Source organism: Trichoplax adhaerens, genomic scaffold (genome assembly GCF_000150275.1).
Source record: "Trichoplax adhaerens TRIADscaffold_14 genomic scaffold, whole genome shotgun sequence".
NCBI classification, from domain to species: Eukaryota; Metazoa; Placozoa; class Uniplacotomia; order Trichoplacea; family Trichoplacidae; genus Trichoplax; species Trichoplax adhaerens.
In genome coordinates this window covers 24,648-50,586 of record NW_002060956.1, presented here as the reverse complement: position 1 = coordinate 50,586, position 25,939 = coordinate 24,648, and the positions used below count along the sequence as shown (strand labels likewise).

The 25,939-nt window shown below is 31.2% G+C and overlaps 2 protein-coding genes across 2 annotated transcripts in view; both read left to right on the top strand.

Moving 5' to 3' along the window:
- The window catches only part of TRIADDRAFT_60119 (uncharacterized protein), a gene marked incomplete at both ends in the record, with an annotated part of 13,056 nt that extends 9,316 nt beyond the window's left edge, over positions 1-3,740 (top strand). The window contains 11 exons of the mRNA XM_002116196.1: positions 185-313; positions 726-832; positions 993-1,127; positions 1,210-1,276; positions 1,512-1,597; positions 2,287-2,413; positions 2,546-2,587; positions 2,823-2,909; positions 3,120-3,240; positions 3,447-3,480; positions 3,662-3,740. Coding sequence (XP_002116232.1) covers positions 185-313; positions 726-832; positions 993-1,127; positions 1,210-1,276; positions 1,512-1,597; positions 2,287-2,413; positions 2,546-2,587; positions 2,823-2,909; positions 3,120-3,240; positions 3,447-3,480; positions 3,662-3,740 — 1,014 coding nt within the window. The remainder of the gene's footprint in view (positions 1-184; positions 314-725; positions 833-992; positions 1,128-1,209; positions 1,277-1,511; positions 1,598-2,286; positions 2,414-2,545; positions 2,588-2,822; positions 2,910-3,119; positions 3,241-3,446; positions 3,481-3,661) is intronic.
- A 9,472-nt stretch (positions 3,741-13,212) lies between these two features.
- TRIADDRAFT_60118 (uncharacterized protein) lies at positions 13,213-25,196 on the top strand (the record flags this gene model as incomplete). Its single annotated transcript, XM_002116195.1, has 20 exons — positions 13,213-13,239; positions 13,888-13,924; positions 15,294-16,520; positions 16,593-17,024; positions 17,104-17,244; positions 17,414-17,496; positions 18,165-18,227; positions 18,476-18,584; positions 18,653-18,796; positions 19,278-19,362; positions 19,489-19,588; positions 19,674-19,711; positions 19,960-20,065; positions 20,517-20,623; positions 21,120-21,222; positions 21,542-21,698; positions 22,594-22,676; positions 23,692-23,778; positions 24,007-24,127; positions 25,153-25,196. The coding sequence occupies 20 exons, from the start codon at positions 13,213-13,215 to the stop codon at positions 25,194-25,196; spliced, it is 3,294 nt and encodes a 1,097-aa protein (XP_002116231.1).
- Between the last annotated feature and the right edge of the window lie 743 nt (positions 25,197-25,939).

Below are 25,939 nucleotides of genomic sequence, written 5' to 3'. Positions count from 1 at the left end.
CTACTATAGTAAAGAATTAAATAGTACAAGGCTAGCAAAATTAAATATTATAACATATGACCTTACCTAGACTATTCTAAGGTATTCATTATTCACTATTCAATAATCACTTAATCGGGAAGACAGTACCGTAACAACGGCACGGGTATTATATTAATTAATTTATCTATAAATTTTTAATCAGAACAGTTCTCTTAAAATTGATTCTAGGAAATTACATACGGTAAAGAACTTTATTCATCTGAATTTGGCTATTGCTATGTTGATATGTATTAGTGGATTCTTAGCTGGTATGAATGCAGCTAGCCTGCCGGTAATTGCTCATTAATAGAAAGCTGATAAATAAAATAATGCCTTGTAAAAAAATTTTAAGATATTATAAGATATTAGAATACGAGTGATAAAATTTATGATAATTTGGATGCACGGCCTCTATCTGTTCTCTAAGTACGTATTACTGATACTTAAAGACCAAGCTTGCTAAAGATTGATCATGATAAGTTTAAGATCTCTTAATGATTAAATAATATTATGCGTGCAAATGATCAGCATTACTATTATTTCTAGATATGTTCAACGTATAAGATGACATTTATTACAAGAGCATCACTTGGATTTCTTGGAATTCTTGGAATTGGCTATAATGAAATAATTGTGACTTTCTTTTAATAATAGGTTACTTGCACCATCATTGCGATTACGTTGCATTTCTTCTACTTGGCTAGTTTAATGTGGATGATGATGGAAGCCATACTACTTTTGCACAAAATTTCTTCCGTACGCAAAAATATGGATCCGAACCTTCGATGGGTTTACTTTATTTTCGGCTGGGGTGCGTATAAAAGATATATCCGTAAATCGCAGTAGCTGTAATATTATTTTAAAATTGAATATTTACTGTTAGTACAGTAAATTGATTATCGATAATTATTATTAATCTATTTAATTTAAGAAAGTGTAAGAAGTAATTTCGTTTGACATTTGTATCATAGGTCATTTATTAATACAAATGCTGAGACAATTGAAGTATTTTTTATTTATGTTTGTAAATGGCTCTTAGCACCTCCAGCTATTGTAGTATCTGTGTCCGCATCTACTGGGATTGATGCCTATCGTAATCGAGATTAGTAAGTTTTTAGCATGAATAAACGATGATCGTGTACTCATATATCTGTTAACATGTAATTAATTGAACATCGCTTTTGACAGTTGCTGGATTCGAAATGCTACTACTCAAATGTGGTTCTTTGTAGGTCCAATTATTTTTATAGTTGCGGTGAGATAATGAAGATAGTCATATTTCATGCAAGGCTTGAAATATCAGTAAAATGTATCTTATCAACAGGCTAACCAATATTTAATATTTACTTCGTACAGTATTTGCAAATTTAAAGTATTATCAATTTGTCTTTGATCTACAATTAATCAGTTTTAGCTATATAGTTTGTGACATAGTCTACGCTAGCATTAGGCTAAATTTCAATAGTTTTTATCTTCACCGGATATTTTAGTGGAACGTGGTGGTAGTAGTTGCCGCTATTAGGTCACTTTTCTCTATTAAGGCTATGGTCCGAAAGTCCGAAATTCAAAAATTCAAGTATGATAAAGAATTCATCCCTCCTGAATTTAATTGCTAAGATGTTAACTGTGATGGAGGGTTCAATATCTCAGAGGATTGAGATTTAGTCGCCATTTACAATTATTACAACAAGGGTTTATAAAAGTTATGCTTTATTGTAGGTTAGTAATGTGAAGTACAGTGAGGTAGTTACGGTAGATCAGCGTGCAAGCTGTCGTGAGTAACGAGTAGAAGTATTAGACTGTGAGAGACTAACTAGAAGACTAACTGAGAGGCTAACGAACTCTGAGGTAGAAATCGCCGGTATTTATAGTTTTAAAGATAGAGCACATGCAGAGAATAGGATTGTGGAATTAGATACAACATATACCATAACAGGTTACAAAATAGCAGATGATTGTAGAAAACAGCGAGTACCGTAATAACTAAATACAGTAGTCTATATATGAATGTAGAGTAAGCGGACTGTAGATCTGTCTAAATATAAGAGCAATACAACATGTCTATATTTTTGAGGAGAATATAGTTACAGTATATTCTAAATACACTACATTAACATAATCATATACATTAGAACCGTAAAACGTAGCTGTAAAAAGTGTAAATTTGACCTTATTAAAAATTAAAGGCGCAAGTATTCCCTAATAGTTGTATAACAACAAGTAATATGATAGTCTAATCAGGGTATTTTCAACGATTTCGCGTAGGGTCGGAATAAAAGCTGTAACTTCCTTGGTCTTTCTCTTTGGTATATCTTGGATATTTGGTATCTTGTATTATGCTACGAACCATATTGTCTTGGCTTACTTGTTTACAATATTAAACTGTCCACAGGTATGCTTTTAGCCTGTTTAGCACTCATAATCTTATTTTTTGTTAGCTTTCTGTTAACTTTCCGTACACCCCAAGTATTGGTCCTCTTTATTTAACGCTATTAATGATTTTGTTATTTTCTTTGGTGTAAAGGGATTGTTGATCTTTTACTTTCACTGCTTTCGAGATCGCGAGGTAAGTTATTGATCATGCTTTCTAATCTCTTTTATGTACACATAAATTATAATTGTAAACGTATAGTAAAGTGGGAAATCTTCCAGCGATAAAGTAAAGCTTGTCAAGTTACTTACTAAATATCGATAAAATACTAAGAGCAGTTATACAGGTCATAATATTAAAATAGCAGTAAATGATGAGAATTGATAGCAGCAACGTTGCTTTACATTATGACTTATTCGATTACTATTAGATAAAAGATTATATGCGGAAGAAGTTCAAACTTAGTTCCATGATTTTTCCAATGCGCTCCAATGTCGATTGTAGCAGAAATATTCGGGTATGACTTGTTACTAATTTTTAATGTCTTAAGATAAGCCGGTTCTGTACTACTATATAGCTTAGCTTTGGGATGAAATTAGATTGCTTAGATTCTTAACTAGCGAATACGACACTAAATTAGAATAAATAAAATCTACTTTATCGTATTTATCTTTCATTTATCGAACTCTAACATACGTATTAATCTATTTGCGACGTTTTAACTTAGCTCGGAAACACGCGTTTCAGCCATACTACTAAAATATCAGTGCGTCCAATTTCTCCAGACAATGCATCTTACGAATGCAAGAATATTGGAGGATTTCCATTCAGTCAAAATAAGACTGCAGGTATCAGACTCAAATACAATTGTTCATTTATTCATTTAGCAATTATCGGTTTATAATAATCACATTTTTAAGACTACAGCAAATATTAGCTTATCCATACTACTGATAATTAGTTAAGAAATATTTATTAGTTTCATAATTCGTAAGTATTCATTTTAAATAATTTTCTAAAATTAATCTTCTGATTCTTATTGCTGTATTGATAGCTGTAGAATTTGTAAGAAAGGATTCATCGAACAGGTGAGAAAAACTAGGACAAACATATTTTTTATATTACATATTTCAGTCAAATGACGACATAGAATGCTATTCTTATATGTGGTATTTTAAAGTAGACATTATTGATTACGAAGATGGTTATCTCATGGATTAAGAGGTATAATTAATGTCTTGAATTATGATTTAATTTTTTTCCATTTAGTGCTACTACCTTGCTTTCGGCGTGCGATAATCCTGCCTTGTCAGTTAACAATATGGCAGATGCTGTTAGTCATCTTTAATTAGGCATATTGGAATGACCTTTGAAGCTATTTTACACTACAATATGCAATTAATACTGTCTTCTGAGATGTAAATTATAGAAAAGAAATTTCACTCGCAATAATTATCTTTCATAGTATTGGCAAATAGAATATATAAGCTACGAAACATAGCCTATTAGGATGCAGCAGTCTGTGTCCATACTAATTCTATTTATTAATGCTGCGAGATTTAGTCAACTACCATGTTATTATCAATCAATTGTAAAGCCAGAGTCCATACGATATTGTCTACTGCACTACAGTAATTTTTTCCTATATGCTCCTTAATACTCATGCAATTTATAAGGTTTATTATTTGATGTACTAAGTCATATTATAGAATATAGAATATTATTTATAGCAATTTTCTTCTTCTAGATTTTATTGTATTGATAAAATTTGTAACGCTTAGTATGCTATTTAAAATTAAAAATAGATGATCATAACACACAAACAATTTTCTACGTCAATTGCTCTGTGTAATGTTTGTTGTTAAAATTATCGATGATCTCGTAGATATAATCTTAATGTATTATGTTAAACTAATATCATTCCTAGAAAATAGTGGTTTATAATTATTATAAGCTCTATAATCAATTGTACCAGAGGGCTAACACCTGCAGGGCTTAAATCTATATTGCTCATAAAGTATCATAGTATGCAATACCAAGTAGCCATATATCTTATAAATTGCTTCATTCAGTTGCTCAGTTATGCAAGACAGTATTTAATGCCTTCGTTATGCCACTCTGAAATTCCATGTGATGTGATGAAATTGTTATCAAAATATGATCGATTCTCTGTAATTTCTTAGCGATTATTTCAATTCTAAATACCGTAAAGGAAAAGATTTTATCTGTCAGCTGTCTTAATTAAGAGTTGAACTTCAGTAGGTTAAGATACAATATTGTATCTTATGCAGTGCATGCAAATAAAAAAGTCAAAATTTTAGCTATCGGACTTCCGATAATGTACGATGAGTTATTCAGTATTTTGAATAGGTGCTTTAGAAAGGGCACTGTCAACCCTAATGACTGTTAATAGTGCGAAATGAATATATTAAAGCTATGAATTAATCGGCATTTAATCTAAGAGGGAAGGTTAGGCATGTTTACGCAGTTAAATTGTCATCGGCGTTGCTTAGACTTTATGCTGTATACTAGACATATTTAAAGTTTAAAAAGTGCCGGTTAGATATTAGATAGGCTAATCTTAAAATCTCATTATATCAACTATACCCGTAAATTGAATGTATTATGGGTATTTAGGTTGGAAAGACTGCTACTTAATTTTATTCACTTTGGTTTCTATAGCCATAAATCATTGGTTCTGTAATAGAATATTTAATAGATAAGTGAAACAATGTTTATAAGTACAGTAAATACTGGTAATGAAAATGTTTCATTAATGGCGATTACATTTGCTGTTGTCATATTATTACCACACATTTTCCATTTCGTGATATCTTAAGCAATGCAAGTCCTCGATTTAATCGGTGATTAGCTTTCTTTCAATATGATGTACTACCGGCACTTAAATAATAATATGAAATTGTGTTTTTAATTATATATATTATAATTTCAGTACCGGTACTCTTTCACTAATATTGGACAGTTTCGATTTTATGACCTTGTCAGTGTACGAACTACCGTAAAGAAATGGCTATCTTAATTTGGTTAATATAATATAGTGATAATATATTACAACTAGTTACTTACAATAGGAATTACTCTAATTATAGATGTGTTACAGTAAATTTAATGCTGTGCTGTAATGTGCACTGAAATGATTCTGTAAAAGGACATATTGTAGTCCGACTGTGAAAAATTAGTTAGTAGATGTTCTCACCTAAGTATTTTATAATATGACTCGTGAATGTTAGCTGGTGTAGAAGGGTATATAAGCCCGTTAGATAGTTGAATAAAGTAGCTATCAATTGTCTAGTTGAGTTTAATGTAGAATCTAAGGCGTCTAAATTCTTGTGAGTAGGGATACTGAATCCCGGAGACTATAGTAATTTAGAGATTTGTTTTAAGTTATCCTTGTTACGAAGCTGGTTTGTGACAGACCTCTTATAGTATAATATAATATGAGGTTAGCACGTAATGAAAGGGTTCTTAAGGTACGTTCACACGATGAACTTTTTCCAGGACTACCATAAGGACTCCAGTCAAATCCTATATTTTTGTCTTCGTCAAGGACAGTCGAAGACAGGGGTAAATGACTTGATATTTAAGCAGTCGGGTTTGCTTCATCATTTCCATTTCATTCGCTCTTAGAGCACAGCAATTTTATGCTATATAGATGTAGTAATTTGCAACTCAGTTGCATGACTAGCTATTTGAAGAAACTGCTACTTTAACAAACAGAAAAATAGCACCAGGAAATTGAAATAGAGTATAAGAGAATTAAGTGATTAAGGTTACTTTTTATAATCTTTACATTACGCAGGATTTATTAGCTTCAAAGGACATACATCAAAAAGCAGTCATAGTAAAACAATGAAGCAAGATTTATTTTTTTATAATTACAGCTTGTGAGATAGCGCTATACCTTGATCATTTTATCTCGAAATTAAGGTCGCTATAGAGGCTGATAGCACTGAAATAGTGCTGTAATATCACGTTCTTAAGAAATGATTATTTACGGTAGAGGAACGTTTTTTATGAAAATAAATCCCATCGATACTTAATAAATACATAGTGACATACATCTGAAATTTTGTAATATTGCTATACTTGTGGACGAACTTAAATTAAATCAGTAACTCGTTAAACAACTATTTGGTTTATTATTGGCTTTCTAAATTTTAAAAATTTTATTCAAGTTTTCCGATATTACATGGCTCATTGCAGTCTACATTGACTTAACTTTTACAGTTTAGGTTACCTTACGGACGGCAAATATGTTAAGTTTACAAGTAGACCTAATTTTTCAATTCAATTATCAATAGCAATAGTTAAAAATAATATGTAAATATCACGTAGGAAATAAAGTTACTTGAGGACAGTTTATAGCTTAAAAAATTTAGATTATAGTGTTGCTATGATTGCAATTATGGAATTCTCCAGCTACCCTCCACAACCATGGGTGGGTTTTAACTAGAATTTGCAATTCTCAAATTCAAAATTAGAGTTCTTGAAATGAAGCAAATATTTAATGTATCACACAACGTTCAAAAAATGTAATAAAAGTGTCTCACTATACCTGCTTTTGCCAAATGGAATTTTTAAAAGGCTTTATTACAAGGTTTTAAGAATATAGAGCAATAAATTAATTACTACAAGAACCTAGTCCAAAATCTAAAATATTCCGAACTCAAATTGAAGAGAAGTCTTTAATGTGAGCTCATCTCCACAGTTCTTAAATACATTGCGTTAAATCCATTTATAACAACATAATTAACTACAATCAGATTTGAGTCATCAAACAGAATACTTTTCCTCAAATAGAACATCATTATCTTCTATAATCCGAATCATTCCACTTAAGATAAGCTACTCTTCTGTTAATGTCCAAAACCTATCGGTGTTGGGCATCTTTATAATTACAGCATATATCATGTCACATGAATTTTGTACCATAATTAGTTAACTAACTAATATTAGTTATCAACTATTTCTAATATAGTAGTTAGCAATCATCTAATATTAATATTACGATAACATCTATTCTTAGTAACCTAAGTTTACCAAATATAGCTATCATTATAATCAAACATGGCATGTATCACTACATTGGTCACCTCTATAATTTTTATATCCTTGAAAATTATAACATCAATCAAACTAACACTCGTTAACGGCTTCAGTTCTAAAACTTTCATTTAACTTTGAGAGTCCGCCTGCATTTCCATGTTCTTTTCCTGGATGATATCGTATCTTCATACGGAATTGACACAGATACATGGCCCATGTCATTAGTCTTTAATTGCTATTCTTCACTTTTTATAAGCTACACTAAAGGCTTTTGTTCGGTCCGCAAGAAAAATTCTGGGTCATTCAAATAAGTGTAGAACGACTTCACAGCCTGCACAACCACCATACATTCTTTGTCTATCGTAGAATTTGTTCTTCTTGGCTTTAGAAATTTCTTGCTCATAAACAGCACAGGTCCCCCTTCTCAATCTTCATCAGTTTGACTTGCTGCTACTCATATTCCTCTCTCAGATGCGTAAGTCTGTAACACAAATTATGGCCCGAGCTGTATTAGCTGCAGTACTGGTTCTTTCCCGATTTCTTCCTTCAGTCTTTTAATACTAGTCTTCGTTTCAGGTGTTAACTGAATTTGGGGGGGGGGGTTCCTTTCTTAATTAATTCTTATACCAGTATTTTGGAGCTAACAGGAAGGAAGAAGCAAAACAATGCTGTTCACAGTTTGCGAATTCGACAGCGTTCAAGATTTTCGTAAAGGGCACATGTGGCTAACGAATCAATGGGCTAGTTCTTTTAAAAGCCATTCAAATAAGATAAACCGATTGGTCATTAATTAACTCGTCTTCATGATTAGACTTGTTAAGAAAGCTATAATGAAAGCAACACCTAAATATTTATCAAATTATTGTCTCTTCTAAAGCATGTAACATAGTAGTTCAAGATCAATTTGATCAACTGGTTAAATTATAAAATAAAATTAAAAGAAATGACTCTGGCTAAAGAATTTAACGAAAGCTATGGTATTTTTCCCAAACCTTGTCATGAAGTTAAAAATAATTAAAAAGTGCCTACAGACCTACTGACTAACAAATGTCCCTTTTTATTCTGTTCTTGCTATGCTATATTCATTTGCATGTTGTTTTCAATGGTCTAGTGAACGATCACAACTGATTAGTATACATAATGCCAGTCCGTTTGCAAGATGAAAGATTTATTGAAAGAGGATATATCAGTACGATTTCCATCATCTGTGGATAATGTTAGAGGTAATTGATAATAATTTATTATTTTTAAATAGAGTTACTAAAATATTAAATTAGTAATACTTTTTTCTAATAATGTTAGGTGCTTTAGCATAATTTTGATGCACTTAATAGTACTACTGTAGTTATGGTACTGTTACGGAGCAAAGCACCGTACTTGCTAATTAAATAGATTTTGTCAGTATTTAGCTAATGGATCATATTGGTAAGCGTAATTGAAATTAATAATATTAATGTCTAGATTGCTAGACGACAAAAGGCATAATTGTATTTGCAATTAATTAGTAGAGCCTACATACAGTAGATATTAATAATGGCGATACGTTAGCACCCGCTACGTACGTACGATTATCATGCATTTATCGTGTGATTATCGCGCATTTATCGTGTGACTATCGCGCACTTATCGTGCGATTATCGCGTATACAAATCATGTAAATCTTATATTGTCAAGTTACTATGTGTGCACCATAAATTTAGTGGAATGGTATAAAAGGACGAGCGAATGCTCAGTTCCTGAGTTCCTTATTAGATCGTGTACGAGAAGGTACTAGGCTACTCTACTAATAAAAACTATACTAATCTTTTAGAACAGTCTTATCCCTGTGTGACCGAAAGTAGTAAAGAACTACCATACAGTAGATCTCCAGGTGTAGTGGAGCAAGGCATAAGTAATCTATTAGTTTATTGTAGTAGTTCGCAACATAAGTTTGTGACAGGTACCTATACTATACGGATTGAATATAATATTAGAAATCCCATTGAATTACTAGCTTAGTTGAGGCTCCTATTTGCTAATCGTCTAGCTATGCACATTACTATAACTCTCGATGATATAAATAAGTAGTAACTAATATTCGAAGCTAACTGAAATTGTGTATAGACCTTTAACAATACATGCCTTGATATAATATAAATTTTCTTTAAAATAGAATATTTTAAAATCTTCTTAGGCAATAAAGGCAGTGAAGATCATTTAATAAGCATCGTAAACAATTTTAACTGAATTATTATATTTCTTGATATATATATGTGATATATACCAATCACGAAATTCCAAATTTTAGAAAAATAAGGGCTTTATTGAATCTTATACAAAGATTAACTACACACAGCTCTACTTTAGCCGAATACTACTACTAAAGACTTCTAGAACCAACTAACAGAATAATCTAAAGTTGCATGCTTTTATACTTTCCGTAGCATTCGCTGCTACAATCCGCATGGCAACCTTTTACCTTATTTTACACATAGTTAAACTATTCTTAGAAAGACTATTCTACTGCGGACCATCATTAATCCAATACGGATACGACTACAGTACTTACGTAGACATTATTCACCTCAGCCAAAGTACAATGAATTAACCATATCCTAATAAATGATTTACAGTTCTATTTTTACCTATAGCCATATTAGTAACTCAACAGCTTACTGTATATAGTCATCTGTACTCTAGCATAGAGTCTCTACCACTACAGTCTATAGTTACAGCTACCAAATATCTCTTAGGATAAATATCTACCGTACATTATACTACGCATGGCTAACAGTCTACAATCACAATACTAAGTTACATTACAAGATAGTATTGGGATCGACAGTAAGATACATTTCAGTTTCTGATGTAGTATATTTATAATGTAAATCGTTAATTAATGATTAGTTATTAAGAAGTTTGATTTATTCGAGGTATTAGAAGACTGTATACTGTATATTCTATTTTGTAAATTTACGATGTTGATCATCGAAATCAGGTTGCATATTTTTTGAATCAATTCTCCTATACGTACGCAATGATATTGTAGTATATATTCCTAGTTATTTGTTAATTCGTGAATTAGCATTGATTAAGGAAAAGTATTCGTACGTTTAAAGAACTAGCGAAAAAATCTGTAAACCATAAATGCAAAAAAGCTTAATAAACGTTATCCTATTAAATAAGCAGCGGATGGAAACTAGAGTATTCTTTAGAAACAACTTAAATCAAGAGTTATCCATGAAGATTCGTACTAGAAGAAAGTTTATTAATTATCACCTAAGCATTCTATTTATAAATCAATACCAGAACTTATTATTTAGAAATCGGATCGCATTATTTCTTAAACATCATGCTGTAATTTCATCTATAATTAATAGAACCTAATAATGTTAGTGCACAGTATTAATTTGATGTAAAAGACAGTTACACTCTAGAGATGTCTTCTAGACTAGTTATTCATAATTTCTTCCCAAGGCAGAAAGCTTATCTTAATCTATCGATGATACTGTCATTAATTCATTTTTAATAGCTAAATCTGCTAATTAACATAGCACTGCTACAATTCAGTAGATAGAACAAGAAAAATACAAGTTAACCTAAGATTTAAATTCAAGTTTAGAACTAAAGTCATTAATATCAGTTATCTTTCTTTCAAGAAAAATTCTGGTTGTATGGAAAACTTCTATGCATAAACATGTTATTATTGCTATCTCTATCTCTTCATTCAGCCTTCATCACCCTAGTAAACGCATAAACAAATTTAATTGTTGCTGTGCGGATTGTAACTGCAAATGTTACGAAGAGCATTTAAGTAGGCAATTTTTGATTATTCAGTAATTATGTCTAGAAGTCTTTCTAGTAGTTGTATTCGGCTAGAGTAGAGTTGTGTGTAGATTATGTTGTATAAAGATCTGAAGAAGTTCTTATTTTCTAGCAATTTTGTAATTTCGTGATCGGTTATACCACAATTCAATGCGGTACTCCAGTATTTATATCTACATCTCAATTGGAATCATATCAGTACATATAATAGATTATCGTATCGGATATTCCGCACAGATGCATCACCACTTAAAGAAAAGAAAAAAATTAATGCAATGCGTCATTCTTTGAAACAATTTCTGAAATTACTTGCACAATTGTATCAATGTTATATCAGGTGTTCAAGAATGATCATAAAGTAATGATGTTGTTGCATTGATGCTCAAAATCAATTACTTAATTACAGATTACAGTAAACAATATTTACATCTAACATGGCAATGCTCTCGGTTGCTATACTGCCTAAAAATATATTTTTATCAAACAGTTTTCTTCTTTATTCTTGGTCTGACGTATACTCCAGATGTTGTTTTATTGTTGATGATGCCCAAATTCAGTGGACTTATTACTATAAGTAAATATTGCAAATTATTTAACTCATGATAGTGCTAAGAGAATTAAAAGTAGAATATTTTAGGTGTTCAGTATATCATATATAGTTTAGATAGCACGTAGATGTGAACAAATAGTATTGAATTAATACAGTATATCGTTAATATCTCTTATTACCAAGTTGCTGCAATAATGATCTCCCTTCGCTCTAGCCGAATAAATCGAATATTATTTATTTTGGTAATTTTGACATTTTTAATATTTTACTTTATATTATTTAAGGTTTATGGTAATAATGGCGAATACTTCGGATACGGCTAGTAAATTATTTCGCGTTCTCTTTACTAATTAATTTTATTCCGATATTCTATGCTTTAAATGAAGCACTATTTACCTCAGTTAAGATTAAAGTATTTTATTTCAAGTCCATATCCACTTTTAGACTCATACTTATATTCTTACGTTTCTATAGCAATATATATATATATGAGCGTATACAATTTAACTACTATTACACGCGTAATTGCTTATTTTGCAAATATTAAAGGTTATAGCTAAGAACCCAACTAAAATCTGATCATATCAAGTTGGCTATTGTGTAATTTTGAATATTCTGAAGCAGTGATATGAGTTTTAGTTGTAGGTATTCTATTAGCAATGTCTTTTTGCCACAGCCCATCGTTGTAATAGAAAGAACTTCTTATCATTGAAACACAGAATCAAAGTCTTGGCTACGACAAGACTCGTATAGTTTTAGTAAATTTTTATTAAACGAAAAGATCCGAGTTAAATAGGAAATATAGTCAACAAAAACATATTATTTTCACTATCACTATTCCTAACTTGGGATTTATAATACTAGTAAATATACAAATAGGTTTTCCTACATTATCTTACTCTTTATACTTCCCTTGTTTAAAGTAATGTTCTGAAGTCGCAGCACCAGACAAGTAAGTTACAGACGTACACATTATCAAACATACTCATGATAGTTTCTACTAAATTTTACAATAATAAGCTACATAACAACTACATGTGGACTTTCTAAGTATATAAATGCCCTGGGACATACCTCTACTCAAGTAGATAATGGTTGATAAATTATAAGATTTATGCTTTACGATACTGATAGCATTGTAACATTTTTAAATTTTCGAAGCTAATAATTAAAAATTTCTCATAGTTTATAGCTAATTCGCTTTTTATCTAGTTTTATGTAATCTTACCCTATAATAATTCCATGATATACCTAATAAATTATTCATTTTACTTTAAAGCCATACTATTTTCTGATCGATAGATTATGACCTCAAATTTGACCGCTATGCAAATATTTAGCGCTACGATAATTCTACAATATCTGTTTCATCAATTTATTGAGTCTCTTCGCTGTATTGATGCCGCAATTTCAACTCTACGATAAGGTAATGTACAGTAAAAGCCCATAAGTAGCTACTGACTAGAACGCCCTTTTACTTAACCTTAAACACATACAGCAAAATACAGCGAAGATAAAACTTATATTAGCAAAGATACATCTACAAATTTTCACCATACAACTCAACTCAAATGTTCCCGTTTGTATAGAAACCGTCTAATTTGTAAATAACAACAGCATTATTATTATTACTTGGAGAAACATCTTAAACTGAGAAGTTCCTTACGTAGCTTTTTATCAGTAAATATTTTGAATGCCTTACTCATACATAATCTTAATCTAAGCATGTAGGTTGTCTAATTCAACTATCATCAACTAAAACTTGAATCATTTTACTACGTCTATCACACAATAACAATCTTTATCAAATCTGTAATGAACTATCACAAATAACATCCACGTTTAGTCGTTACTTATCTTGCCTAGCACTACAAATATGGATACTTTCTATATTGGCTACTACTGTACTTATTAAACTATCTTAACGGCAAGGCAACACCGTAATAATTAAATATTTAGAATTATAATTATGATGGAATAAATTGCCGCAAAAGCCTAAAATTGTACGGCGTGATTAATAAATTTCTGCTACTTTCTATTATGTGAATTGATTTTATTATCTTAATTTACTTAGGTCTTTTGCATCATCGTGATGACAGTAAATGCTCAAGGTTAGTTAAGTTGGCATTGCTCAATATAAGATCTAAGTAATTATATATCGGATTTATTACAGAAATATACTAATAGATTAAATTTCTGAGTACTTGATTAGTTTATTCTTGAATGATTTGCTTTCTTGATGTAAGGAAACCATAGCTAATGATTACATATATTAATTGTAAAGACAACTACAATTATTAGAAAAACAGATTTATTATACTAGCAAGAAAGAATTAATGAAGTAGATATTAGCTTTAAACAATGTTGGTGAGGAAAAATAACTCTTGCATATATAACAATGAAAGTTTGTTTGTTTGCCCGTGATAGAAATGAAGGTTAAGCGATGTACATAGTGCTAAGGACTAAGTACTTCTAGAAAGAACTTCTAGAATAATCTAAGTTGCCAGCTTATATACTTTTCGTAACATTCGCAGTTACAATCAGCATCGCATATTCTACCATATTTTACATTTATTCAGATTAATATTAGTAGCAGTATTTTACAACGGCCCTTCATTAATCCAATACAAAAACTACTACAGTACTTACGTAGACACTATTTGTATCAGTCAGAGTACGATGAACTGAACAAGTTTTAATATATAAATTATAGTTTTATTTTTACCTCTAACCTTTATAGTTACTCGATAAGCTACTGTACAGTATATACCCATCGATACTGCAGCATAGAATTTTCCACTACAGTTTATGCTTATGATCTACTAAATATATCTTAAGATAAATATAGAAAGTTACGCTATCGTAAATCATACTAATCATGGCTAAGAATCTATAATCCCATACTAAGTTACGTTATAGCAAGTCTGATTACTGAAAATGATGCCCTGATATACTATAGAAAATACTCAAAATAACCTTGGCTGTAGGATAATACAGACAAAGTAAGGTTACAATAGCGATAATTATGACATAACTAGGGTAGTAAGTTAAAAATTAGCATAAGTGTAGTTTAAGAGGGAGTGAGATCAATCCATAGTAGTAATAATATCGGTAAATATTGAGCTCAATTAGCTTTTGATAAATTTCTAAATATGTATCTCTTTTCGGTAAATCTTATCCTCCAAGACTTAGTTATATTTTTGTTATAGAGTCTTCTTGTATGATGAGATTGATGAAAATGAAGCTAATCTTTAGTAACACAGTAACTTTATTCGACATTCTAAGATTTGGGTAACCTTTAGTTTAAAATTGAAAAGAGTAATTTTCTGCGCTTATCTAGACAATGCGGTCGTACTACACTTTCTGTAATCAAGTGACTGATCCTAACTTTCTAGACGTAACTTTATTGTTAATATGTTTAAAATGCAGTAGAATACGAAATTTTAAATTTTAGCTAATTATCAAATCTGTTATGAACAGAAGAATGTGCTGATGGATGGACAGGAATAGCTGATGGTTGTTTTAAGGGTTTTTCAACTATTAAATCTTTTGATAATGCCCGGACTGCTTGTCAAGTATTTCCTGGTGGTGACTTAGCAGTTGACAATACCCCTACAATTCATGGAAACCTAGATGAAATTCTAGAATCTGTAGCAAATTACTGGATAGGGTTAAAAGATAGATCGGGATACAATGTCATCAGCGATTATTACTGGATGGCAACTGGTCGAAGTGTTACAACTGGTTCACAGTTTTGGAAGACTAATTATCCAATGAATGCTAGCAATAGATGTGTTCATATTGTCAAGCTTGATTCATCAAATTTTTACTGGCGTGATGATGACTGTGCTACTGATCTTAAATACATTTGTCAAAGACCAATTAGCGTATCTTCTTCCACTTCTTCAAGTATTACCTGCACAAGTTCAGCAACGTCAACTGTTTCTACTAGCCAACTAAATTCCCTTGTGGAGATGTCAACTTCAATCAGCGAAAATATTATTTTAACAACAACTGCTAATGGTCAGTTAGATCTATCCACTTCTATAACTGTGCGATGGGATACTGAAAATAATGGCATAAATTTACTATCATCATCATTGACTACCTTATCCACCAATACTAGAATCCTAAGCGACAGTACTTCCAGTGAATTAGAATTATTGACTTCAGCTAAGTATGTAAATGGGTCTCCATCATTGTCCTCTTTGGCTGTTGATAGTAATATCGAGACCGTTTCAACAGCAGAAACGATAGTTAGTACTGAAGAAAGTTTAGTAGTCCGAGATGATAATTCAACTTCATCTAGTTTATTACTTAGTAGCAGCTATAGTAGTAATGATGAAGAAAGTTCAGTAGTCCGAGATGATCATTCAACTTCATCTAGCTTATTACTGAGTAACAGCTATACTAGTAATTCGACTTTCACGACTACAGGTGGATCACAGTTACTACCATCTAGTAATTTAAATTTGATTATTACTTCAAGCAAGAACGAGGATCCATCAATATCATCCGTTTCTGTCGCTGATAATGAAGTGAATATTTTCTTAATAACAAATAAGATAGCTAGTGATAGAGAAAGCTCTACTAGCCAGAACCATTATTCGTCTTTGTCGTCTAATTTATTAGTCAATATTGGCATGATAGCAAGTAGCGAAACGCAATTTCTACCAACTGCTATTTTTAATTCCATCTATAATTCAAGTAAGTGTGAAAATATCTATCTACATTATTTATTGTCCATATCAATAATACTCTAAAATATTATCTCAACAGCAAGCGTGATAGTGGGTGAAGACAGTACCAACATCTATAATCAGCTTTCATCCTCTAGCTTCTTGGTTAATGTTGATTTTGATAGTAACAAAATTGCAACCATGTCTAGCACCTCGCAAGTGATTGCTACCACTACATTAGATTTTGATGCTAATTCAAAAGCGTACGAGGATTCATTAGCCTTGTCCACTATCTCGTCGAGTATTATGGATAAAACTTCTAAAATGACTTCGGTAACAAGTGTGATTGTTGTAAGTGATGACGAAAGTTTCCATGATCAATCAGTCTTAAGTAATTTACGGACCAATAATAATTCTGGTATGAGTATCATCATGCCTGCGAGTACAACGAGTCAAGTACAATTGAAGGCTTCCGATACTTGCTACTTTCATATCAGCTCTAGTGCCTTTGAAAATCATTTTCCTTCAACAAGTAAATTTGTGCACTTTCGCTTTTTATGTACTTCATTTCAAGCTTGTTGATAATTTAAGATCATTGGATGCTCTAATAGATAATTTCAGTGCCAATGATATCTCTATTGGAAGTGCAAGTGTGTGCGATACAGAGCGTACAACTATCCATCATCAACATTTATCCGATTTGTTGAAATCTGACAGTTCGAGTATCGTTTCCACCACTACAGCTATTACCGGTAATAAATCATCATTGATTTCAGTCCTCTTTACGTCTCTAATTTAAAGAGCAGTTATGACTATACTGTTTCTACAACATCGTGCGGTGTAATTTTAATTGGTCCTAATATCTTATGATCTTTATCCTTTCACTATTTCATTAATACTACATTATTATTATTACGATAGCAACCGCAAGTACTCTACTGTATCAGCCTTCGTCCTTGGATAGCGAAAGCCATATTGCACCTGATGTCGAGAATAATGAAATGGTTAATGATAATCATAAGATTTCTTATGCATACTGTCGGCAATTAAACGACGGGCTGCTGAGCTAGTATCTTTAAAATTAAAACACCGTATAGTAACTGTAAAACTTTTAGCAAGCTTACTGACTAGATGGTTACTGTAGTATTTTCAGCAAAATTTAAGCAGTTGTGTAACTTGAAAGTACGGTGTGTTTAAAAAGTTTCCATATAAGTAAAATTAAAAAAGATGTGATTTAAACCGACGTATGAGTAGAGTACTTTCTACAACTTTTAGTATAAGAATAATACATACATTTACTGTCATTAAAACATGTAGAGACCTGGTAAACACACTATATGATGGTAATATATAGTAGAGCAGTAAAGTATGTGGCGTAAAATAGTCGGCTGTCCACTATTTTCTTTAAAATTGAAATACCGTATATTGGCTGTTAGGGGTAACCTGATACAGTACCGTACCTTATATCTAATAAAGTTAGTAGTCATTACATTCAAACAAAGATTAACATACTAAGCAGTATTAGATTCTTAAATCTTCCTAGTGCCATCTGACAATAATATTTACATATGTATGTTGCAATATAGGGGTATGATAGAATGGTATTAACCAAGAATGAATATTCAATTTCGCTGTATAAGTTAAAATACCCACACTTTTACTGATTATATAGATTACGAAGATACAACTTGCTAACAGTCAATTTATGGCAAGTATCAGAAATGAAGTTGAAAAGGTTTGCAAAATAGGGATGTCTATTAGAATATCATAGTAGTAAAGTTTCATACCTTGATGTTTCATTCAAAATGAATGAAACATCAATGAAATTGTCTTTGTAAAGACCAATTTCATTACACTAGAAGAGATAAAATCATAATTTATTTGGATCGTATATGATACTTTTAACTGATTGAGATAGGATAATTAGAACTAGCAACAATAAATATTTGACCAGATCAGTCACATCTATATTCCTTTCTATAGAATAAAAATACTGTTTTCAAGCGAATCGATAAATTTGATGCAAATTTGGCAAGAGAAATTCATCAAGCTAACATTACTACGCGATTTACTTTCGCTACACCTCAATCGGGTATTTACTGAAGATAACTAGTGTTAAAATTGTTATAGCGTATTGTAATTTTAAATGTATATCATTAGGTTTCTTAAAAGTTCGTAATATTAACGCTTTCATATGTAGTATTGCTACGATTAAGTTACTATTTCAAAAATGGAATCGTACTTGTGAGATCGTTATTGCTGATATACTGAATTTATATAAAGTAAACTATTATGATCAAGTTAGTAAGATCACTTTAACTAACTAATTTTTATTTCTTGTGATTTATCCCACTGCCCACTGGTGGCTTTCATCTTATGAAAAGAATTAATCATTCAAGGAATTTCATTATCAGATACCAAGCCAACCATTAATTTAGCATTATCATTATCCGACGAGCCTGTAGTCGGAGTAGAGATTCCCCGTTCGGCTTTCCAATTTTCTGATCAGGGTACTTGATGCGTATCGTATTTTTAGTGATATCCTTATTTTAGTCGTAATCTGATCTATAGTACCTGTGTTGATAAAACTCGGAAGTAATATTGAAATTAGTTTTCTCTGAACAGACGATATTTTTAGGTTATTTCATAGTATAATTTTAAATATACTGTATATCCAATTTTACGAAACTACTGGATGAACAAATTGTAATCATACATGTAACTTTATTGTCCTGCCAAACTTGATAATAGTCCGCTTGCTTATAATTTTATAAATACCATTTAGACGATTCTGTCACGGTGGTAGTGAGATCGTATAATGTAGGCACAAGTTGGGCAAAAAACAATACTCATGAAAGCAATAACGACAGGTATAGGTTTAAATTTACACAATCATATGACATAAAACTGACTACGGTACTCATTGAGGTTTCAAATTCTTTCACTTCATTAATAGTGCAGATATTTTTAAGTAGTGTTACTTAAATTTTCTCTAGTGTCATCATTTCCACTTTCTTGTCTTGTTCCGTGTATCCACTGCAAGCTGATAAATTTGCATTACCTGTTCATTTCTACTTTAAGCTACAAAATCAGCAGGTCAGTTTAGTTTGATCATATTAATTTATTGATTATTTTTTATTTTGACTAAAAACTAATACAATTACGGTTGCTATTCTATTAGGCCAATCCACCTTATCAATGCACATATTGGGAGAAGAAGTAAGTTAACTTAACTGCCATACTAATACAAATGTAACACTAAAACATGTAAATGTAGCTCAAAAGAGAAAGATCAAACATTAGTCTACCACGATTGAAAAGGATAAAGTATCTTTATTTTGTGATTATAATATTACTCCAAACTTTAAATAAAATTTAACATGCAAAGGTGTATTATCGTAAGATTTTGTCTTACTAATCGTAACGACGCTCATACTTCATTATGTACGCGCATAATCATGATAAAGTCATTGGTCAGAATTCGGAATGGAATTATTGGAATACAATTCGACTCAAGTACACTGCACGACAGTCCATTTTACAAATTTTGCGGTCCTTATGCAACGTTCTAAGGTAAGAAGAAATGAAGTTAAGGGTTTTGATGAATTAAGCGTAGTTTAAAGACAATGTCGATGTGTAATTATTTATAGGCAATGACATAATAGATGGCAATAATAGTTTTAGAAAACAGCAAATTACTCATCTTTTTACTATAGATTTTATGCTTAACGGAGAATTTGTTTATTAAACATACCGTAAGCTGCAATCTGCTTAGGCAGTACTTTATCCATTGTTTTACTAGTTAATACCGTTTTCAAACTACACATTTTCTTGAACGCAAGATAGTTTTCTCTATTGCGTAGTTTATATCACTTCAGAAAGCACAAATTACTGTAGACTTAAGTTCAATTTACTTCCAGCAGATGCTATAGTTAATTTAGAAGATTTTGAATGTAATCATAAACTATCTTACCTTACTGAATTCGATGTTACATCAACTGATAATAATCGACTACCGTTTTAGGCGCTTGCCAGGCCATACAAAATATCCCTCCGTTGGATCACTTACATAGGCTGCAGCATTTCCCTACTTGCTCTGCTTATCATGATAACTATATTCATTAGCATCAGGTTAGTAAGATTTCTGTAAAATACGATATAAAATAATTCAAGACAGTGCAAGGCCAATTTTTAGCTTTAATAAAGGCCGACGAGAAATTATTTTTAATTTTTATTTTAAATTCTCAGCGATGCATGACTGTAACACAATAATATGCTACTAATAATAAAAGAATAGATAAAGGATGAGAACAGTAATGTATTAGTCAACAATAATTTATTAATAATATGCAGTAGCGATCAAGCTACTTACATTCAGATTAAGCATACGGTAGCATTCGTTAAGGATAATTTATTTAAAAGATATCGATACTATCGATAAAATCATCTACATTGAATAAATAAGATCTGCATGTTACCCACGCTATTGATAATATAATATCCATTGAATAGAATGGTAGCAAGAAAGTTTCTAAAATCGCAAACATTTCTTGATCTGCAGTACTGTAAATTCAATGGATATCGATACTATCTTAATAATAATGTCTTCATTAATATTTTCAAACAGAAAACTAGATCCAGTAAAGAGCTTCGTTCATCTGAATTTAGCTATCGCTATGGCGGTATCTATTTGTGGATTTTTAGTTGGTATACGTGCAGCAAAAATACCGGTAATTAATGATGACTTTTAGGCAAAAATCATCAAATATAGGCTTTCAGAAATTTTAATATTTTGATTATCAAGTGATTCGTTTACTGTATTTACCCTGCATCTGTCTTTCGAAACGTATATAGTCTATATTCTAAAGATTTAGCATGCAAACGATTCATCTCATGTCCTTAAGATCAAATTCTCGTACCACTATAATAAATGCTATTATCCCTCAGATAGTTGTAGACTTCTTGGCTACTGTTACGTCATAGTAAAAAATTAATTGCTTGAAATTTACTAGTGCAATTTAAATAATTTTACTTTTATTTCAATTTTAGTTTCTTTGTACTGCGATTGCGATTGGACTACACTTTTTCTATTTGGCTAGTTTAACGTGGATGATGATGGCAGCCTTAACGCTCTTGCAAAAAATTTCTTCTATCCGCAAAAACCTAAATCCCAACATTCGAAGGGTCTATTTTGTTTTAGGATGGGGTAGGTTAAAGTATCCGATTACTTCAGTAAGGTAACGATATCACACTTTCTTTAGTTTTAGGTATCCAGTGTACTTTAGTATGGTGTTATATAAGGACGGCTAATAGTTAATGTTCTAATATCTTATATTAATTGTCAGCGTAGTATTGCCTATTGTTAGAATTATTTAGGAGCTATTCATTCCGAAGATTGTAAAAGACCGTCCGATAACTATGCAAATATTGAATCCTAAGTAATGTTTGTCTTTTTGTTTTTCGCACAATTTTTTTCAAATGGCTCTCATATTAGCACCTCCAGTAGTAATAGTGCTTATATCAGCGCTATCTGGTTTAGATGCATATCGAAATCCAGATTAGTAAGTTATAAATACTTGATAATGTCACAATTCAGTAGTTGGAACAAGAAAACACAAGTTAACTTAAGATACAAAGTCAAGTTTTAAACTAAAGTTGTTAACAACAGTTATTTTTATTTTAAGAGAAACTCTAGTTATATAGAAAACGTCTACGCGTTAAAGATGTTTATTATTGCTATTTTTATCTCTTAATTAAGTGTTCACCAACCTAGTAAATATGTAAACAGATTTTCCTACGGTATCCCACTTTTCTAAGACTCTTGTCTAGAATAATGTTCGGCGACTATAACATTAAACATGCAATCATAATCATAATATTAAAATACTCTAATAATAGTTTTATTAAATTTAGTATCAGTGAGGTATCGGTATATCAGCAAATACATAGCGATCTTCTAAAAATATAAATGTCTTATTTAAGACCTACTTTTACTGAAGTACATTTTAAGGTCCAAAATTATAAAATTTATACTTTACAATACTAACGGTATTGTAACAGAAAACTGTGAATTTCTGTTTCTATTAAATCGATATTGATAGCAATTTATATTAACAGTTGTTGGATTAGAAGTACAAGTTTTCAAATGTGGTTTTTCGTTGGTCCAGTCATTATAATCTTTGTGGTAAGATAGCAATTACAGCTGTTATTCCAACGTAATGATCGAAATATGCACAAACTACATCTTATCTAGCAATTCAATATCAATTTGGTATCTTGCGCAATTATGACAATATCCATGACGATTTGGGTATCATTAGTGGGTTATTTATTCTTAACCTATTCCGTTCTTACCTGACTTAACACTAACTTGGCGTAAAATTTGTTTCGAATATTCTTACTAATCAGTGATGCTTTGATTTATTGTTCTAAACTGAATGCTTTAGTGCAATCTTGCCGTTTTGATTGCTGCTATCAGATCGCTTTTCTCAGTAACTGCTATGGTCCGAAAATCTGAAATTCAAAAATTAAAGTATAGCGCAAAATTACACATTCCTAATATTAATTTTCTAAGAAAATAACACTAATGCTGGATAACAGCGATATTATAGCTACGATCTAGATTTGCGACAGGAATTGTATAAAATTGATTCTCCATAGTTGTGGATTACTTATCAAGAACTGAAGTGCGCACATTTATAAATATAGAATCGGGATAAAAGCCGTGATCTCATTAGTCTTTCTTTTTGGTATATCTTGGATCTTTGGTGTCTTGTATTATGCTACAGATAATATTGCTTTTGCTTACTTGTTTACAATATTAAATTGCCCACAGGCAAGTCCTTACCTATTTTATAGTCATAAATCAAGTTTAATTTTTATCACTAAGCTTTCTGTCTATCAAAATAACCTTTACTATTGACTTAATTGGTGACTATGGTATTTTAATTTATTTTGGTATGAAGGGGCTACTAATTTTTTACTTTCACTGTTATCGAGATCGTGATGTAAGTTGTAATACCAGATCTATATCTCACATACATATAACATACCTACATAAAGTTTTAAGTGCGATATGCTAGTAGTACTATAGATGCTGGTAACATAGTATTTTATGAGGAACATTTTCAATACCGGCTATGATAATAGAATACGATAGTAGCGGTAATTTACATCTTGATTTAATAAATGACTTTCAGGTACAAGATTATTTTCGGAGAAGATTTAAATTCGGCTCTATGATTTTTCCAGCGAATTATATGGGCAACATTGGCAGAGATACGCGAGTATGATACATCATTCACATTTAATACTTATGATGGAGAATTATTCAAAAATTTTGCAATGTAGCGCAATTTTTTGATGAAATAAGGATGATAAGAAACACTAATTTTAAGTTATATCTTACTGTCTAAAACTAATTCAACATCGATTCGTAATTTATATGATCTTATCCAATCATTCAGTTACATTACTTCGGCTTATTTGTCTCTTCTTTTCAATTTTTAATTCAGGCCGATAATAAGCATTTCAGTTGGAAGGCTAAAATACCATTAGTTGCAGTTTCTACAGGGAATGCATCTCGTGAATGTAGAGACAGTGGAAGATGTTCACCCAATTTGAATGAGATGGCAGGTAATCGAAACCAGTATTTTTATTTATTCTCTTAGGACGATGATTATCCGTTTAGGCTAATCAAATTTGTAAGCTGGAATGATAATCGCATCATTTCTATTGCACTTGCTAACTGCTGTACCTTGGGAATATTTATTAACTTTATGTCTTACGAACCTCCCCTAAATCAAAATGTCAAATTACATTTTTTCTATTTGCGAAAATAATAAATAAATTAGAATTGGAATCCCGAAATAGGTTAGCTAAATGCCAGTTAACTTTTTTACTATGATGATATTATATAGTTAAGATAGATACTCTTTTATATTATCACTTAGATAAAATGTTGCTACTAGAATAGTTTCGTTATTTAGTTGTATTTGATCTATAGCGGATAACATTAATACCTCGAAATATTCTCTAGACGGGACATGTTTCTAAATGTTATTGTTTATGGCTTAAATTTTTTACTATTAGTGTTTCAACTTCGATTTTGGCTTGCGATCATTTTGTCTTGTCAACCGACCGTAAAACTGATGCTGTTAGTCATCACTAAAATAATATTTGTGATACCTAGAAATTTTATGCGGTTCAGTGCAGCACTTATCCTACTTCTTTGATACTGATTCCGGATGGAAAGTGTGAATGTCCATCACCAGATTACTATGCAGTGTTGTTGATGAATACATTATATTCCTATATGGGAGTATTCATCGGATTTGCCCAGTGTCTAGGAGTTATTTAGTAAATGCTATAGATAGATGAGGTTATAATTTGTAAGCTTCTACGCCGGATATGAGCTCGAATATTTTGAACTTGTTACAGTTATATAGTGTATTGTCGAGATTAGAGTAGAGATATCTATGTTAAATTCACAGTGATCGTAACTTACTTAGAACAGATTGTACATTATTATGGAAATGCTCCGTGATAGAACATGTTGCAATCTTACTATTTTGTATTAGTCACTTGATATCTACGTTGGTAAATACTGTGGTCTTTACTATGTAGCAGTAGATAAAATTAGCTTCTAATTTATTGAATAGCTTCAAAGTTAATCGTACTAACTAGGACTCCTGAACTATTATAAAAAGATATATAAATGCTGTATGCCGTATAATAAAATTAGCTCTCAAGATGAATATTTAACGTAAAATACGAGGTATTTAAGTCTTCGTGTTGTCTACTGGTAGGTGAAGAAGTGTTCCTGATAGTGCAGATATTATTTCCTGATACGTACTTCAGGAAATTGACTTATTGATCGTACATTACCGGGTACGTTATCTTGATGCAAAGCTGTTTATTACAGAACTATAATAAGAGTCTTTACAGAAAGTTGCCTTAGTGATCGTATTAAAATACATCTTCGGTATGGAGTTGCTAATTAATATTAATTAGTGACAAGTATTAAATTAATTATTGCTACTAGAATAGTGTCGATATTATTATTTGCATTTAGCCCATATTTGATTATATTGATGCCTCAAAAAAATTTTCTAGATAGAGCACGTTTCTAAACTTTATCATTTATGGCTTAAATTTTTCTTAGATTTAGTGTTACAATTTCGATTTCGGCATGTGATCATCTAGTCTTGTCAACCAATCGTAAAAAGGATGCTATTGGTCATCACTAAATAATACTTTCGTGATACCTAGAGATTTACGCGGTTCAGTGTAGTACTTATCCTACTTCTATGGTACTGATTCCGGATGGAGAGCATGAACGTCAATCGCCTGATTACTATCCAGTATTGTTGGTGAATATATTACATTCCTATAAGGCAGTATTTTTCCAATTTTATACAATCTAGTAGTTATCTGGTAACAGATGTA